Genomic DNA, 17,500 nt, shown 5'->3' with positions numbered 1-17,500 from the left:
CCTCCCCATCACCGCCACCATTCTTGACAGCCAATGTTGGTGTGTTTACATCCCTGTAACTTAGCAGTTCAGCAAAAGAGACCAATAGAATAAGGACTAGGCTTACAAAGAATAAGTCCTGGGGGTTGATTTCTTCGACTAAAACCCCTTTAAGGTGGTGCTCCAGCATGGCCACAGTCAAATGACTGAAACAAGTAAAAGACTTTCACCAACTTAATATTTTATAGTCGCAATACGGTGAGCTGGCAGAATTGCTAACACCCCAAACAAAATTCTTAGCGACATTTCATCCATCTTTGAATTCACATCCCACCGAGGTCGACTTTGCTGTTCATTCTTTCAGGGTCAATAAAATAAATGTCAATTGAGTACTGCAGGGGATTTAATCATCTTACCCCCTCCCCTGAAACTGTCGGCCTTATGCCAAAATTTGAAATCAATATTTTATAGTCCATTTTGTCTGTCAATTGATGCAAAACATTACCGTTAATTTAGCCTCTGGTTATGTCATTATTCTTGGACCTACACCTGCTTATGTTAAAATAAATCTTATTGCTATCATCTTCATCTTCATCATCATCATCATCATCATCACCACTGCCTTCATCATCGTAATCGTCTTTACTTTTTCTTTTTGCTATTGCAACAGCTGTACTACTACTTTGGTTTCTATTAACAATACCGGATTTTCTTTTTTTCCTATATTTCAGACAATTTTTGTACTAACAATACATTTCTGTTTCATTTTTAGCCACAATCAGAGATTCGATTCCCACGGTCACATGGTATTGCTGGTCATGTAGCAACTAAAGGTAAATAATTCTTCACTTATATTAGTTAAATGCTCTGAGGAAATTACATTTGGGTTTAAAATCGATATTGTGTGTTCTGTAGGTAAATATCATTATATGTGTAATAATATATGCCATAAGTTTCGGGTTTTTTTAAATATATTTTGTGTGTGTATACACTTGTTCATCTAACATATAATGTACATGTGTGCGTGTCTCTCTCACCCTCTCTCTCTCTCTCTCTTTAGACCATTAATTCTTAGAGTTCCCAAAATTTTACCAGAGAAGAATATTAGTTTTTACTCTTATATTTTTTCATGCATATATATTGATTCATTTTTCTCTCTTGTGTATATCTAAATGTGTGTGCGTGTATTTATATATTATATATATATATTTATATGTTATATATATATAATAAGAACACACACATATATATATATATACACACACACACACACACACCATATATATATATATATATATATCTATATATGAATGCACACATATATATATATATATATATATATATATTATATATATTATATATATATTATTAAAGGTATGTAGAAAAATACAACATGGACAAGACGTATAACTCATAGAACCGATACAATAAACATGGACAGGACATTCGAACCCCTCAGTCTTCAGTCAAGAACCGGATCATCGTAGTAATTTCGGCTGTTAATCTCTGAGATTACTAGATCACGGCCAGCCCTCCAAGAAAAACTAAGCTGGAAGCGTAGATTTCCTGGAAGAAGGATCGATGCATACGAACACCAGGACAGCAAAAGGGACAGATATAAAAAAAAACAAAAACAATATGGAATACAGAAACATGAAATACAGAAGCATTAACGGTGAAAACAACAAGTGTCTTACGACTGATAACAAGCAAACAAATTTTTTTCTCTGGCGCATTGGAAAAAGCCTTTATAGCGGCGGACGAAGAACAACGATGTTAACCGACGAGGGTCAGGAGCTGAAAGGCAGATTTCGGCCAACGTCACGTGACAGAGAAGAGGGAAAAGAAAGAAAGAGAAGCAAAGGAAGAGAGAGAGAGAAAAAGGGGGACAAAACGCAACAAAGAGAGAGAGAGAGAGAGAAAGAAGGAATCAGAGAGGAGAAGGGATGGGTGTCGAAGAATGACTGTGAGTGCAGAGCGAGACAAAGAAATAGGAGGGTAGTGGAAGACTAGACCAAAGGATCAGAGGAAAGAGAAGATGAATAGAGAGAAAGTAAAAATGAGAGAGAGAGAGAGACAAACAGAGAGTCGTACCAATTATTAAGAATATGTGTTCACATTAATGATAAAGGGGGTACGGGGCGCCTGGAATATATGTTAAGGTATGTAGAAAAATACAACATGGACAAGAACGTATATATATATATGAATGCACACATATATATATATGTGTGTCTGCATAATAAAAATTGAAGATTGGAGTATGTGATATTACTTTTATTTCAACTATGAAATAGATGTAATATCACATGCTCCAATCTTCGGTTCTTATTTTCCAGACTCTGAGATGGAAATGGAATCTTTGGATTTTCTGTTTATTTAAAACAAGAGTATCATTGGTGAAATTCCCCTTTTGCAATTTTCAGATAGCTGTTGTCCATAGAAGTTCTTCTCAAGATAAACACACCTGGATTATCTTATCCCAACTGACTCACTAAATATATGTATATATACATACACAGTGAAAGCACATGGCTCAGGGGTTAGAGCATTGGGCTCACAATCATGAGGTAATGAGTTCAATTCCCAGCTGAGGCTATGCGTTATTGAGCAAGACACTTTATTTCACGTTGCTCCAGTTCACTCATCTGTAGAAATGAGTTGCGACATCACTGGTGCCAAGCTGTATTGGCCTTTGCCTTTTTCTTGGATAACATCGTTGACATGGAGAGGGGAGGCTAGAATGTATGGGTGACCGCTGGTCTTCCGTAAACAACCTTGCCTGAACATGTGCCTCAGAGGATAAATTTCTAGGTGCAATCCCATGGTCATTCATGACTGAAGAGGGTCTTTACCCATTACCCTATATATACACACCTTCATATATTTAGGTGCAAGTGAGGCTGTGTGGTAAGTTTGTTTTCCAACCACATGGTTGCAGGTTCAGTCCCACAATGTAGTACTTTGGGAAAGTGTCTTCTGCTATAGCCTTGGGTCAAACAAATCTTCTGTGAGTGGATTTAATAAACAGAACTGAAAGAAGCCTATGACATGAGTCATGCCCCAACATGGCCACAGTCTAATGGCTGAAACAAGTAAAAGATAAAAAATGCATATGTATATGTGTGTGTATGTGTGCATGTGGGAAGGGAGCACATATTTGTAAGGCTGGAAGGAAGGGACACACAATGCAGGGCTTTGAGAAGGAACACACATTTTAGGACTAGGTGGAGTGATGCCCATTGTAGGACTGGGGGAAAGGAAACACAGTGTAAAACTGGCCTAAAGTGCTAAGTATATTCTGGCACTATGTCCTAATAGTGTCTATACTGAGGATGTATTTCATGGAGGTTTATCATATGAAATTCCTGTCCCTAGATTTTACTTTTATTTGCTTCTTAATGTTTAGTCTCAGTTTAAGCCTGATAAAGGTAGGGTTAAACAATAGTCAACATTTCTGTTGTCTATATTCCATCATTTTAGGGTTATATAATTCTACATCATCTAATATATCCTAGCTTCCTTATGTAAACCACTTTATTATCTTATACAATGTATAGGCATAGGAGTGGCTGTGTGGTAAGTAGCTTGCTTACCAACCACATAGTTTTGGGTTCAGTCCCACTGCGTGGCACCTTGAGCAAGTGTCTTCTACTATAGCTTCGGGCCAACCAAAGCCTTGTGAGTGGATTTGGTAGACGGAAACTGAAAGAAGCCCGTCGTATGTATATATATATATATATATATATATATATATATGTATGTATGTATGTATGTATGTATGTATGTATGTATGTATGTATGTATGTATGCATGTGTGTGTATATTTGTGTGTCTGCTGGTGTGTTTACATCCCCATAACTTAGTGGTTTGGCAAAAGAGACCAATAGGCTTACAAAGAATAAGTCCTGGGATCAATTTGCTTGACTAAAGGTGGTGCTCCAGCATGGCCACAGTCAAATGACTGAAACAAGTAAAAGAATAAAAGAGTAAAGAGAGTATGTATGGCAATAATGTGTGATTTAAGAAACATGTGAATGCTATTTCGTACAAGCTGATCGACCATGTACAGACTTAGTGTCTTCATATTGTAGAATTCTTAGGAACATTGTTGAATTAACCACTAAGCAAAATAAGCTTATACTTAGAGCATCAAGGGGGTGTTGGCACCACAGAAATGGTAAATGGTTTACAGTACAAAAGAAATTACTTCAGATTTGCTAAAATAATATTCAAGGTGGGTTATATGATCAGAAATTTAATTTTGAAGTGTTCATGGTTTTAATCATGAGAATCTGATCAAAGACTCTGCAATTAAAAAAAAAAAGTAGGAGAAAACTTTTCAAATATAAATAAAGTGGAAGGATACAAAAATAAGAACATTATTTTCCGTTTTTGTTCCATTTTGAAAACTAAAAATTTTTTCTATAGTTTATCATTGTTTACATTTTAAATTACATACACATATGGTGGGGGGGCACCAAAATATTTTAAGTGCTTAAGGTCTCTATGGTTCTTAATCCACCCCTGCTAAAGGGTTTAGTTAGGTGACAATTAAGAATGATGAAGATTATTTGGTGGGTGTGGTCTGTATAAAGCGAATGCAGTTGTGTTTGGATGAAAGAATAAAGAAGTGGATAGTGATAAAAAACTATGAATAAATAACTAAGATTCCTTAACAGTTATTGTTATTCCATTCCTTTTGTATTTCTTAAATTGGTTTCCTACTTCAGGATTAAGTTCCTTATGTTTTTAATCATCACCATCAGATGAAATATATTATATGTTGTTTGTGTATAAGTATGTGTGTGTGTGTGTGACTGTGAGTGAGGATATTCGGTTAAGACAAGATGAAAGTGGATATATGTGGTATGTGTGTTTATATATGTATACTTGGCATAGATTGCATGTTTGTGTGTGTATCCTTATTAAAATGTATGTACGCTTAGAGGAATAAATAGATAGATAGAGAGAGAGAGAGAGACAAGGGATGTGTGGGTTATGTATGCAAGAGAGAGAGAAAGAGGAAGAGAAATAGGAGGAAGGAGAAAGAAAGTAAATAAATAGAACTATAGAGATGTTGCTAATACATCAATCGTAATGAAACTTTATCTTCAACAGGAGAACTGCTGAATATTCGGGATGCATATTCTCACCCACTCTTTTATCGGGTGATCGATGAAAATACTGGCTTTAGGACACGGTAAGTAACATGCTGACCAATAACATTTTCAAAGGATTTTCTCATTAATCTAACTATATTAAAATCTTACAGAAATAAACCATCCAAATCTTTTTATCTTAAATCAAATTGCCTGCAAGAGAAATCTGTTTACTAAATTCTTTATGAAACTCTGTTCTTCAGTGTTAAATTACTTGCTATTATTTCTTAGTGTGGTTAAGAAATTCACTTCCAAATCACGTGATTTTGGATTCCTTCCCACTGCATGCTACCATAGGCAAGCACAAGTCTGTATGTTCATTTATATTTGTGGTTCTCCAAAAATCAATGGACTTCAAGCAATGACATTGTTGTCAATTCCTCTGTGAACCAATCTTCAGTTGGAATTGTGTCTTCATAGACATGTGTAATAAGAGATCCGGTACTTGCAAAGCAAATAAGGATTAGTGACAGGAAGATCATCCAATCATAAGATAATGCCATTCTCATCTCTTTAGTCAGACCATGCAATCAGTTTCTTCATTACAATATAATTTGGAAACACAAGCAGTTTCTCTAAATCCATTTGCTCCTTCCATCTTTAGCACCATTCAGAACTTTTGAGTGTTAGCTTTCCTTTGCTTAGATTTCAGCATTATACTTTCTCACCCTCTTCATGGAAAACAACAAGGTGTGAGTTTGCGTTGAATCTTATCAGACTGATGATGTTACATAGTTGTTTTAGTAAGGTAAAAAGTAAGGTAAAGTTACCTTCTTGGATCATACCTTCTCATAAGGGCCAGTTTCCCGGCATATTCCACACTTGGACGGGATGCTGATTTGTTGTAAGATTACTCATTTTTGCCAGCTGAGTGGACTGGAGCAATGTGAAATGAAGTGTTTTGCTCAAGAACACAATGCATTGCCCAGTCCAGCAATCAAAACCACAATCTTACGATCATGAGTCCAATACCCTAACCACTACATCACATGACTCCGCAGTTGTTTTAGTGCTCCAGCTGGAATATTTAAGGCTTGTTTACATCACTAGGCACACTCTAGACTAATGGTTCTCAACCATCTCCTACTTTTGATTCTTACCTTATTTGGAAGGACCCTTCATAGCCATTCGATGTTTAAAGAAATCCTATTATATTTTTATAATTAAATATTAGGAATATATTTAAAACATTGTTAAAATGTTGAGGACCACTGCTCTATACAAAAGATGACTATTTATATGCTGTTAGAATATTCTATGGCAATGATTCTTCTCACCAATAACAATACTGTCCAGCCCCACTATTTATTAGTACCTAGGGTTAATATGGACTGGATCATCTGGCTTGGCAAAGTGTAACTCCACTGTTGCAGTCATGAAACATATGTATGTGTTGTATGTAAAATTGATACTTTCTTTTCATTCAACCATCACCCATTCTTTTCCACTTTTAGCCAAAATAATTAGCTGTCAATAGCTGACATCAATTCTACAAAGTTCTATTGATGATTGCTGCTTTAGGGAAATGCTTTATCATCATCATCATCATCATCATTTTAATATCCACTTAACCATATTGTAATGAGTTGAACAGGTCTATCTTGTTGTATATCACAAATCATCATCAGCATTTGTCATTTCACTATTGAGACTATACATCAAGATATCTCTTCATGTTGTTTTTTTTTCAATTTACAATTACCCACAGGTACCTTTCATTGTCAGCACATGGCTATATTTTCATCCACTACTCATCATCCATTTTGCCTCATGTGACCATATCAGTGCTCTGGCAGAAGCGTTAGCGCGCTGGGCGAAATGCTTAGCGGTATTTCGTCTGTCGTTACGTTCTGAGTTCAAATTCCGCCAAGGTCGACTTTGCCTTTCATCCTTTCGGGGTCGATAAATTAAGTACCAGTTACGCACTGGGGTTGATGTAATCAACTTAATCCCTTTGTCTGTCCTTGTTTGTCCCCTCTATGTTTAGCCCCTTGTGGGCAGTAAAGAAATATATTTATTCTTACACTTTTGATGACTGGAAACTAAAGTTTAGCACTCCTGCTATTTTAATAATTTTTTCATTTGGAAGGGATTAGCTTGTTAGTAAATAAATAATGTTTTTTAAATGTTGCTGAATATTTTTTAATTATTTTCCTTTTGCTTTTTGATTTTGATGTATAATATAAAGAATATTATGAGGAATTGGAAATGTTATTTTGTATATGTATATATATGAATTCTTTCAAGCAAGTATATAAAGGAATTAAATATATATAAAAATGAAATGTTGTAAAGTACATTTAATAAGAACAGCTGGAAAAAATATATACAATTTTTCTGAAGAGGAAATCTTATTTCAATTTCAACATTTTATTTTTTAATTTAATTTCAGAAATATTCTTTGCTTTCCAATTCAAGATGAAAAAGGTAATTACAAACCATTGTTCCCCTCAACACTCTCAATATTGATAGATTTTTCTGCGTAATAATTTCCCTACTCCTACACTTAATCCATCACATAGTTCAACACTACCACTTAGCCCTTAGATGCTTTTAATGGAATTCACTCTGTTGAAAGTATCTGAGTTAGGTCTCCCATATGAAGATAGCTATATAAATTGATCTGGAAAGTATTCACTTTGCATCATGGAAAAATACCATATTGATATGCAAAAAAAAAAATACACTATTTCTATAAAGGAAATGAAACTGCATCGAGATGCAGTCACCCAAATTGATAAATATTGAGAAATTTGTGAAAGTTGCTGGCAGGATAAATATTGGGTAGTCCGGAAAGTTTGTGCCAATTTATAGTAGCTTACCTTTCGACTTATTTTAGAACATGGTTGAGTCCATAAAATAGGATTTGAGCTCAGTCTTTTTGTGGAAGAAAGTTTATGTTCCTATAACCTGTGTTAATTCTGTAACCCTTTAAAATGGAAGATAAGAAAGTTCATTTTCGGCACTTGATGCTTTGGAAACCAGACAAAAATTGCTGCAGCTCAGCTGGGATGTGTTACCCCACCGTCCATATTCACCAGATAATGCTCCTTTGGATTTCCACTTATTCAGGTCTCTGCAGAATAGTCTTAATGGTAAAAATTTCAATTCCTTGGAAGATGTAAAAAGATACCTTGATGAATTCTTTGCCATGAAACCACCTCAATTCTGGGAAGGGGGTATTTTCAAGTTAAAGGAAAGATGGAGACGCATTATGCAATAAAATAGTTCATATTTGGTTGATTAAAAATGTAATGGCAAGTATTTATTGACCTTTTAATTTCCTTTAAAAATCGGCATGAACTTTCTGGACAACCCAATATATTAAGATGACAAAGTAATAGAAGCATGACTGTAAACTGGCACACTGTCAGTTACAACAATGAGGGTTCCAGTGTTTGAGTACTCCTCAGTCAGGCGTACCCTTAATATAGTTCTCACGGAAATTCAGCATGACACAAGATGTGACAAGGCTAGCCCTTTGAAATAGAGGCCCTACTCATTTTTGCCAGTTGAGTGAACTGAAGCAACATGAAATAAAGTATCTTGCTTAAGGATAGAAATACCCTAACCACTAAGCTACGTGCTTTCAGTATAACAGTAGCATCTGATGCAAGCAATTGACTGTAACCATCTGTGATTCAGAGAGTTGCAGCCAATTACCTTCATTAATCAAATAAATTGTTGTTGAGCTATATATATAACAGTTAATATGTAGCATACTAATATTTACTTTAATATTTACAATTTGTTGGTTATCATATTAGGCATCCAGCTATAAATACTTGCCTATTCAAGCAAATACTTTTGACTCTACCAGATCTAAAACTATGTGAAAATAGTTAATAATAGGCACAGACCGTTTGTGTAATAAGAAGTTTGCTTTCCAATCACATGGTTTTGGGTTCAGTCCCAATGCATGGCATCATCGGTGTCTTCTACTATAGCCCTGGGCAACCACAACCTTGTTAGTGGATTTAGTTGATGGAAACTGAAAGAAGCCTGTCACGTGTGTGTGTGTGCGTGGGTACAAATTTGTGTTTGTTCCTCACCACTGCTTGACAACCAGTGTTGACTTGTTTACGTTCCTGTAACTTAGTGCTTTGGCAAAAAGAGACTGATAGAATAAGTACAAAACTGAAATATAAGCGCTGGAGTTGATTTGTTGGCTAAACCCAGCAAAACTAAAACAAATAAAAGATAAATAGAAACATTATTATTTCTAAATCTCTCAAAGAGATATATTCAGTAACAGTTCTTTAAAGCAGAGGCTATCTGCCAACATAATATGGCAGTTCTAGATTGGATGAATGTTACTGTTGTTTAGCTCTTGGAAATATCGTTTCCAGATGGCTTTACGACACAATATCTATGTCCTTATATTTTCAAACAGGGGAACTCGGCACCCCCATCCAGCACAATGCAACATCTGTGGATCGGTCACAGATATGTGTCGTATAGCCAGCTGGAAACGACGTTTCCTGAGACTAAACAAGAGTAACAATCGTCCCTTCCAGGACAGCCACATTATTATGCTGGCAAATAGTCTTTACTTCAAGTAAAAGATAATAAAAATGAAGATTATGTAGACTCATGGGATAATAATGTTAAATTCTAAGGAGTAAAGTTTATTGGCACTACCCTTAAAGGTGAACTAGCCTATAAGTTTAAGCGAGTACTAAATGAAGAGAAACTTAGGGCTAAAGTAGTTGAAAGGACAAGCTGACCCATCAGATCACAGACATTCTTTTGCCATGAGACCACATCTACACAAATTTAGTTGAAAGGACAAGCTGACCCATTAGATTGCAGATAAGAAAGACATTCCCTTTCTATAAGACCGCATCTACAAACTGAATGTATTGCACGGCATGCAAAATGAATCCTAGATATTTTTTTTTTTTTTTAAATTGCTAAGAAATGTCTTTTTGAATATTTCTACTCCTTTTTATTTTTATCCCTTTTGATATATGTTTGCAAAGAATATTATAAAGGATTGCATGTTTGTTGTTTATCCATGTTCAGTGGCAGCTGTTCTCTTATATTCTATAGGTTGTGTGATTGGAGTGGCCCAGTTATGTAACAAGAAAACAGGCCCTTGTTTTACTGCATTTGATGAGGCTATCGCTTCAGCTTTTGCTGTCTACTGCTGTATAAGTATTAGTCATGTGAGTTACAGCTTCATTTTTATTATTCTTAAACTTTTTCTTCTTCGTTTACAACTAAAAATGTATAATTAGAGATACCTAATTAGCCTCAATATCCACTTAGAAAACTCTATAATCACAATCATTTAAATATAATTATCGCCATAATATGTTATAATATATTCTTACTGTTGCTGTTGTTGTTGTTGTTGTTACACTTTTACTCTATTAAGGTGTGGCCATACTGGAGCACCACTGTCGCTATTTTTATTTTTTTTATTTTCATCATTTATAATGTTTCCAACAATTTTATCTGAGTTTCTTCTGCGACACCAGATGCACTTTTGTGGCTCCTGAGATGTGTACAGCATTGTCTTTCGGGAATGCTGGATTTGGTTTTGTCTATGCTACATCAGTTTTTGTATTCTTGTGGGAATTGGTTTATTGTTTCTGGTGTATTACTGTTGTTGTTGGTAGTAGTAGTAGTAGTAGTAGTAGTAGTAGTAGTAGTAGTAAGGTGGTGAACTGATCAGAATCGTTAGCACACCAGGCAAAATGTTTAGTGGCATTTTATCCATCCTTACATTCTGAGTTCAAATTCTGTGCTCCCACTTCACTGCTAAGCATAGTTCTTTAGGTCTTAGGTATTTGTAGTATTTTGTTTTGGATTTATCATATCTGCTGTATCAACATTTCTCTATATGCATGTTCAATGCCTAACGGAGTTATTTTCTGTAAGTCATGTACTTTTATAAGTCCTGAAATTATGGTTATACACATTTGCATGTTTTAATCATTCCCAAAGCAACTATTATTATAAGGGTTGTCTCCATTTTCACTCCCCAGAAATTCCGGTTATCACTATTTCCTGATCTTTATATTTGCTTAATTTCTTCTCCCTGCCACCCATGATATGCTCTCATCTCCTGGGACTGATGCTTCAATTCGGAAGCATTCCCATTCCCATTAGTCTTTGATAACATCATTACCATCATCATCATCATCGTTTAATGTCCACTTTCCATGCTAGCATGGGTTAGATGGTTTGACTGGGGACTGGTGAGCCAGATGGCTGCACCAGGCTCCAATCTGATCTGGCAGAGTTTCTACAGCTGGATGCGCTTCCTAACGCTAACCACTCCTAGAGTGTAGTGGGTGCTTTTACGTGCCACCAACATATGGGCCAGTTAGGTGGTACTGGCAACGGCCACTTCAAATGGTGTTTTTCACATGCCACCGGCACAAGTGCCAGTAAGGCGAGGCTGGTAACAATCATGCTTGAATGGTGCGTCTTACATACCACCAGCACGGGAGCCAGTCAGCGGTCCTGGCAACAATCATGCTCAGATGGTGCTCTTAGCGCTCCACTGGCACGGATGCCACTTATGTGGTGCTGTCCTCAAATTTGATTTTGATTTCGATTTCAATATCTGTCTAATTATCCTTGATTTCTCTATTTATACATGTGAATTGACACATTGCAGAGTATTTTCATTTTGTCATTCTCAGAAATTTCTGGTGTACGTTTATACCACCACCTCTTTTCTGATGGTATTTCATAATGCTTACATAATATCCAGTGAATGAAAGCCATCAACTCTGTCATGCCTTTAGATGTCTTCTTCCAAGACTAGGCCTGAGCAGCCAGAGTTGGTTAACTTTCTTTTCTTTTTTCTTTTCTTTTACTTGTTTCAGTCATTTGACTGCGGCCATGCTGGAGCACCGCCTTTAATCGAGCAGCTCGACCCCGGGACTTATTCTTTGTAAGCCCAGTTCTTATTCTATCGGTCTCTTTTGCCGAACCGCTAAGTGACGGGGACGTAAACACACCAGCATCGGTTGTCAAGCAATGCTAGGGGGACAAACACAAACACACACACACACACACACACACATATATACATATATATGACGGGCTTCTTTCAGTTTCCGTCTACCAAATCCACTCACAAGGCATTGGTCGGCCCGGGGCTATAGCAGAAGACACTTGCCCAAGATGCCACGCAGTGGGACTGAACCCGGAACCATGTGGTTTGTAAGCAAGCTACTTACCACACAGCCACTCCTTTAATTGTTTGTTCCAAGCCTACACATATTCTTTTGTGACTTAAAACATTTCGCTTCCTGCCTGCTTTTGTTATTTTCTGATGGGAAGACATTGATCTTATGCTACAATCAAGAATCTTTCAGTCACAGCTGTGCCAGTGTTATGATTGTTTTGTTTATTTCGACCCTTTTCTGTTTCTTTTTCTAGGGCTTTTCATGCCTTTGCTTTAACTTCCTACGATCTCTTTTACATTTTAGCTCTTTTTTCCCCATCACTATTGTCTGTCATTTCAGCCTCTCATATACTTTTGGTTTCTTTGGCAGCAGAGAAGAATTTATTTTCCCATCATTTTGCTAGTGTTCTGTAGCTATTTTCATTGATTTTCCATTGTCCTTTACTATTCGGTTTTGTAGGCCAACACTGGATATTTTATAATAATTATTCTAGTTACATAATGTCCCTATATCCCTGCATTCATGGTAGGTATCCTTTTACTGCATCAACTGGTAATGCTACAACTATAACTTACTGAGACAGCTAAAACAGGGATGTCTATCACTTTCTTTTGTGTTTTGTACCTGTCTAGTTCATTGATTCCCAGGTATTTGTAAATGTATGTTTAGTGTGATTTTCTTATCTATGAGATTTGTTTTTCTTTTGTTTACCTAGCATAGTATTAATATTCTTCACTAATTTTCTTTTTTTTCAAGGTTCTTTGTCACATTTTCTGAGTCAATTCCCCTATTAAATTTGTATGGTGTCTGGTGCAGTGTTTCTAATTTTTCTATTATTATTTTGGTTTGTAGGGTTCTGGGAAAGATCCCTGGAAATAATTGTGTTTGTTTGAATCACCCCCTCAGCTCTTCATCCCCTCTGAAATTGCACTCATACTGATTTTTTTACACCTTCCACCAATATGATAACATCATCATAATCACCATCGTCATTAGTGTCATCACCCTTATCATCATCACCATCATCATCATCATCATCATCATCATCATCATCATCACCATCACCAAAATCATCGTCATTATCATATTTCTCTTCATCATATTTCCCAACAGAAGGGATTGTGTTGCATGTAGAATATCTATAGCCTATGATATTTATGATATCTTTGTGAGTCAGTCCTCAAATATAATTTACTGTTTGTACCATTAATATACCTAAACCCCACTGTAGCTCACTGATAAAATCCTGACGTTCCTATATATAAAACCTACATTCAAATTATGCCTCATTTATACTTAGATAATTAAAATTAATTTAGGGATATATCCAAGCTCATTGTAATGCTCATGAGGACCATTCTTTTATTTGTAATATGAATGGTCATCACGAGAATTTACATCATTATTTCTGGCTCCCCATCCATTTCATTTGACCCCAGTAGTTCATTGATAAGTACATTGTGAACCATTTGATGCAAGCTCAAAACCACCCTGCCTGGCAAAGCTGAACCAACAGAGGTGCCATCTCCTAGAAACAGAACAGGATTGCAGGGAGCACAAAGAAAACACGATCTGTACAAATTCAAAATCAACTTGTTGTCTTCAGTTCCAGCAGACCACCAGTCCTCAACCTGTGGCAGAGATTTCCATGTGCACATCAGACTGATCAGCCACAACCAGTCACACTGTGACCCATCTTCTTCCCCCAACTGATGTATTTGGTTGACAATAACTGATGCACTAACATAACACATTGTGAACCTAACATCACCTCATTTTGTTTTACACTTGGAACGAATTCTTTTCCATTTTAATCACTTCATCACCTCCAAATCCATCCTTTTCTCTTATTCAAAATAGATTCAAATTATCATTTAAAATACTAAATAGTTTTTCCTCCAATTTGCAAGCACTTGCAAACTCTGATCCAACCTTGCTTTAAATCAGATGGCATATATAAACATGGTCTTATCTGCCCCAGTTTTGTACCAGCTGAAGTAAATATCGGCCTTGCAAATTTCATGGAATCTGAAAGGTTTGTTAGATTCTTCATGTAAATATTTCCAACTCAGTCTGAGGTTTCATCACCATAATAGAATGAAAATTGTTCTTTTGGCAGTTACACCAACATTTCCACCATGTCTTCCTATCAGATTCCTAAACATTCAGTTAATTCTTCTGGTCCTACAACAATTACCATTGGTGCAGCTTAGTTGCCTGATAAACAACTGCTATCATGAGGTTAAACAAAGTGCTAAACACTTAGGGTGTACAAGCTAGCAGTTCTAGAAACCTGGAGCTACAAGATTTGATCATTATCATCATCATCATCATCGTTGTTTCATGCCCGCCTCCCATGCTGGCATGGGTATACAAACAGATACTCTTTTACTTGTTTCAATCATTTGTCTGTAGCCATTAGTTCATCAAATCGACCCCAAGACTTATTCTTTGTAAGCCTAGTACTTATTCTATCGGTCTCTTTTGCCGAACCACTAAGTTACGGCGATGTAAACACACCACCATCGGTTGTCAAGCAATGTTGGGAGGGGGTAGAAACACAGATACACAAACACATACACACACATACATACATACATATATATATATATATATGTATATGTATATATACATATACATATACATATATATATATATATATATATATACATATATATATTATATTAAATTAGAGACAAAACCACTATTATGCAAATCAAACAAAGAAAGACTTAATCCAATACATAAATTAATTCATATTATTTTGAAATTTAACAATTATTAATATCCACTACGATCGTTTCATGTCTTCATTTCATCACATCTTTGAGTAGTAGACATTCTTCAGGTGTTTCAAATCAGACTCAATATTCAGACTTGAATATTGAGTCTGATTTGAAACCACCTGAAGAATGTCTACTACTCAAAGATGTGATGAAATGAAGACATGAAACGATCGTAGTGGATATTAATAATTGTTAAATTTCAAAATAATATGAATTAATTTATGTATTGGATTAAGTCTTTCTTTGTTTGATTTGCATAATAGTGGTTTTGTCTCTAATTTAATATAATATAATATTTTACTATAAATTGGATTCAATCCTAAATCTGACTTTTCCCTGTAAGTTTGGATTTATTCCCTAATATTTATTATTATACATATATATATATACACACAACAGGCTTCTTTCAGTTTTCATCTACCAAATCCATTTACAAGGCTTTGGTCAGCCTGAAGCTATAGTAAAAGACACTTGCCCAAGGTGCCATGCAGTGGGACTGAAACCGGAATCATGTGGTTCGTAAGCAAGCTACTTACTACACAGCCACTCCTACGCCTACAATGTCTTCTATTTAAGTATACATATCATACCATCCTTCATTTCTTCCTAAAATTCTGTGCATAGATGCCATCCACATGCAGTCCTAGACATCTCACTCAAAACCTGCACCAACTTGAACAGTGAGAGATCTTATAAATGTCCTCCATTGAGGAAATGCTAGGTTTGAGGCCATTGGCTGTTCAAAGACAGTCACTAAACTTATCAAGGGAGCAATCTTTTATTCACTCATCCCTTTCTTGTGGATAACATACAGCTAAAACCATACACTGATTATCTATTCTGATGATTTCTTGGGCATGCATCTGATCATCGACCCCCCGTTCTTGAATTAGATTAATAAGTCTACCACTTGCTAGACTGATTATGCCTAATTAAAAAAACGTGTATTCATCATCATCATCATCATCATCATCATCATCATGAATACACTATAAATATTCTTAGTAAATATATCCTAGTTGAATCACTAAGCTCGCTGTTACTTGATAAATTACACTGAAATATGCACCACCTTGAAATTCACTGAACTCAACCTATAATAAAAAAATAAAAAAAATTTTTAAGTCTCTAAAAATAAATGAAAAATCTATAAAGCTAATACAGGTACATATTTTTATTTTATTTTATTTTATTTATTTTTTTTTCTTTGCAGTTTTTCAGTTACATCTCAGCAAATGTTTATTTTCGTGCACAGTCAGATTTCATAAAACGTAGTTTAGAAATAGAATATTTCTCATTACCTTGTTTAAAAATATAAAAAAAAAAAAGTTTGTTTTTGCTGGGTTTTTTTTTGTTTCTTTTTTCTTTTACAACGTAAAAGTTTTTCGATATTCCAAACATAAAAAGTATTAGGAAATATTGTTTGAATTCAAGCCACTTATAAATTTACACTCATAGTAGTTTCACTACATTTATATACATTTATATACATTTGTTCTACATGTTTCTCATTTTCATTTTTTTTTAAATGTTCTACAAAAAAGCAACAACATTTTTTTTTTATGGAAAAGCTTTTAGCTTTCATTCTTTTTATTTCTTTCTGCACATAAGTGAAAAGTGACTATATCTCTCCTCACTTAAACCATTGAATTCTAACAACACACATCTTTCATTAACTCCATGTAGCAATGATATGCAGACTTAAAATGCTCTGTCAAATTTACACGTGGGTGTGTATATATGTGTGTATATATATATATATATCTATATATATATATATATTTATATATATATATGTATATATATATATACATATATATATATATATATATATATGTACACACATATACATACATATATACACATATATACATGTATACATATAAATATATCTGTATGTATACATATGTATATATATATGTATACACATGTATATATATATATAGATATATGTGTGTGCATGTATATATATATATATATATATATATATACATATGTATATATATGTGTGTGTGTGTATGTATGTATATTGACACAGGCATGGCTCTGAGGTTAAGAAGCTCACTTCACAACCATATGGTTTCAGGTTCAGTTCCACTGTGCAACACCATCTGCTATATGGCTCCAGGCCAACTAATGCCTTGTGAGTGAATTTGGTTGATGGAGGCTGTGTGGAAGCCCATCATGTGTACATGATTCCTTACAAGTAATGCTTTGGCAGTGAGCAAATTACTCTTAATATTTTTCATATCAACATGCCTGAGATTTCTCCTGATTCTTTGAGATAAACTTCCTAAATTAGACCTGTAACCAAAATTTCAATGTTGATTTTAAAATCTCAAGGCCAGCTTACTAATAACGACTGAGTTAATTTACTAAATTTTTCATTTTATTTTCAAATAAATGCTGTATGTTTCAACAGAAA

General features: G+C 35.1%; 1 protein-coding gene across 3 annotated transcripts in view; it reads left to right on the top strand.

Moving 5' to 3' along the window:
* Positions 1–17,500, top strand: part of LOC115218295 (cGMP-dependent 3',5'-cyclic phosphodiesterase-like) — a 614,814-nt gene that overhangs the window by 544,480 nt on the left and 52,834 nt on the right. For all 3 annotated transcript variants that reach the window (XM_036508346.1, XM_036508347.1, XM_036508348.1), the window contains 4 exons: positions 752–812; positions 5,101–5,182; positions 7,534–7,568; positions 10,194–10,309. In XM_036508346.1, the coding sequence (XP_036364239.1) occupies positions 752–812; positions 5,101–5,182; positions 7,534–7,568; positions 10,194–10,309 (294 nt within the window). The remainder of the gene's footprint in view (positions 1–751; positions 813–5,100; positions 5,183–7,533; positions 7,569–10,193; positions 10,310–17,500) is intronic.

The sequence above is a fragment of the Octopus sinensis genome, linkage group LG13 (genome assembly GCF_006345805.1).
Source record: "Octopus sinensis linkage group LG13, ASM634580v1, whole genome shotgun sequence".
Taxonomy (NCBI): Eukaryota; Metazoa; Mollusca; class Cephalopoda; order Octopoda; family Octopodidae; genus Octopus; species Octopus sinensis.
The sequence above is the reverse complement of the archived record's forward strand: the minus strand, read 5'-3'. Positions and strand labels throughout refer to the sequence as shown.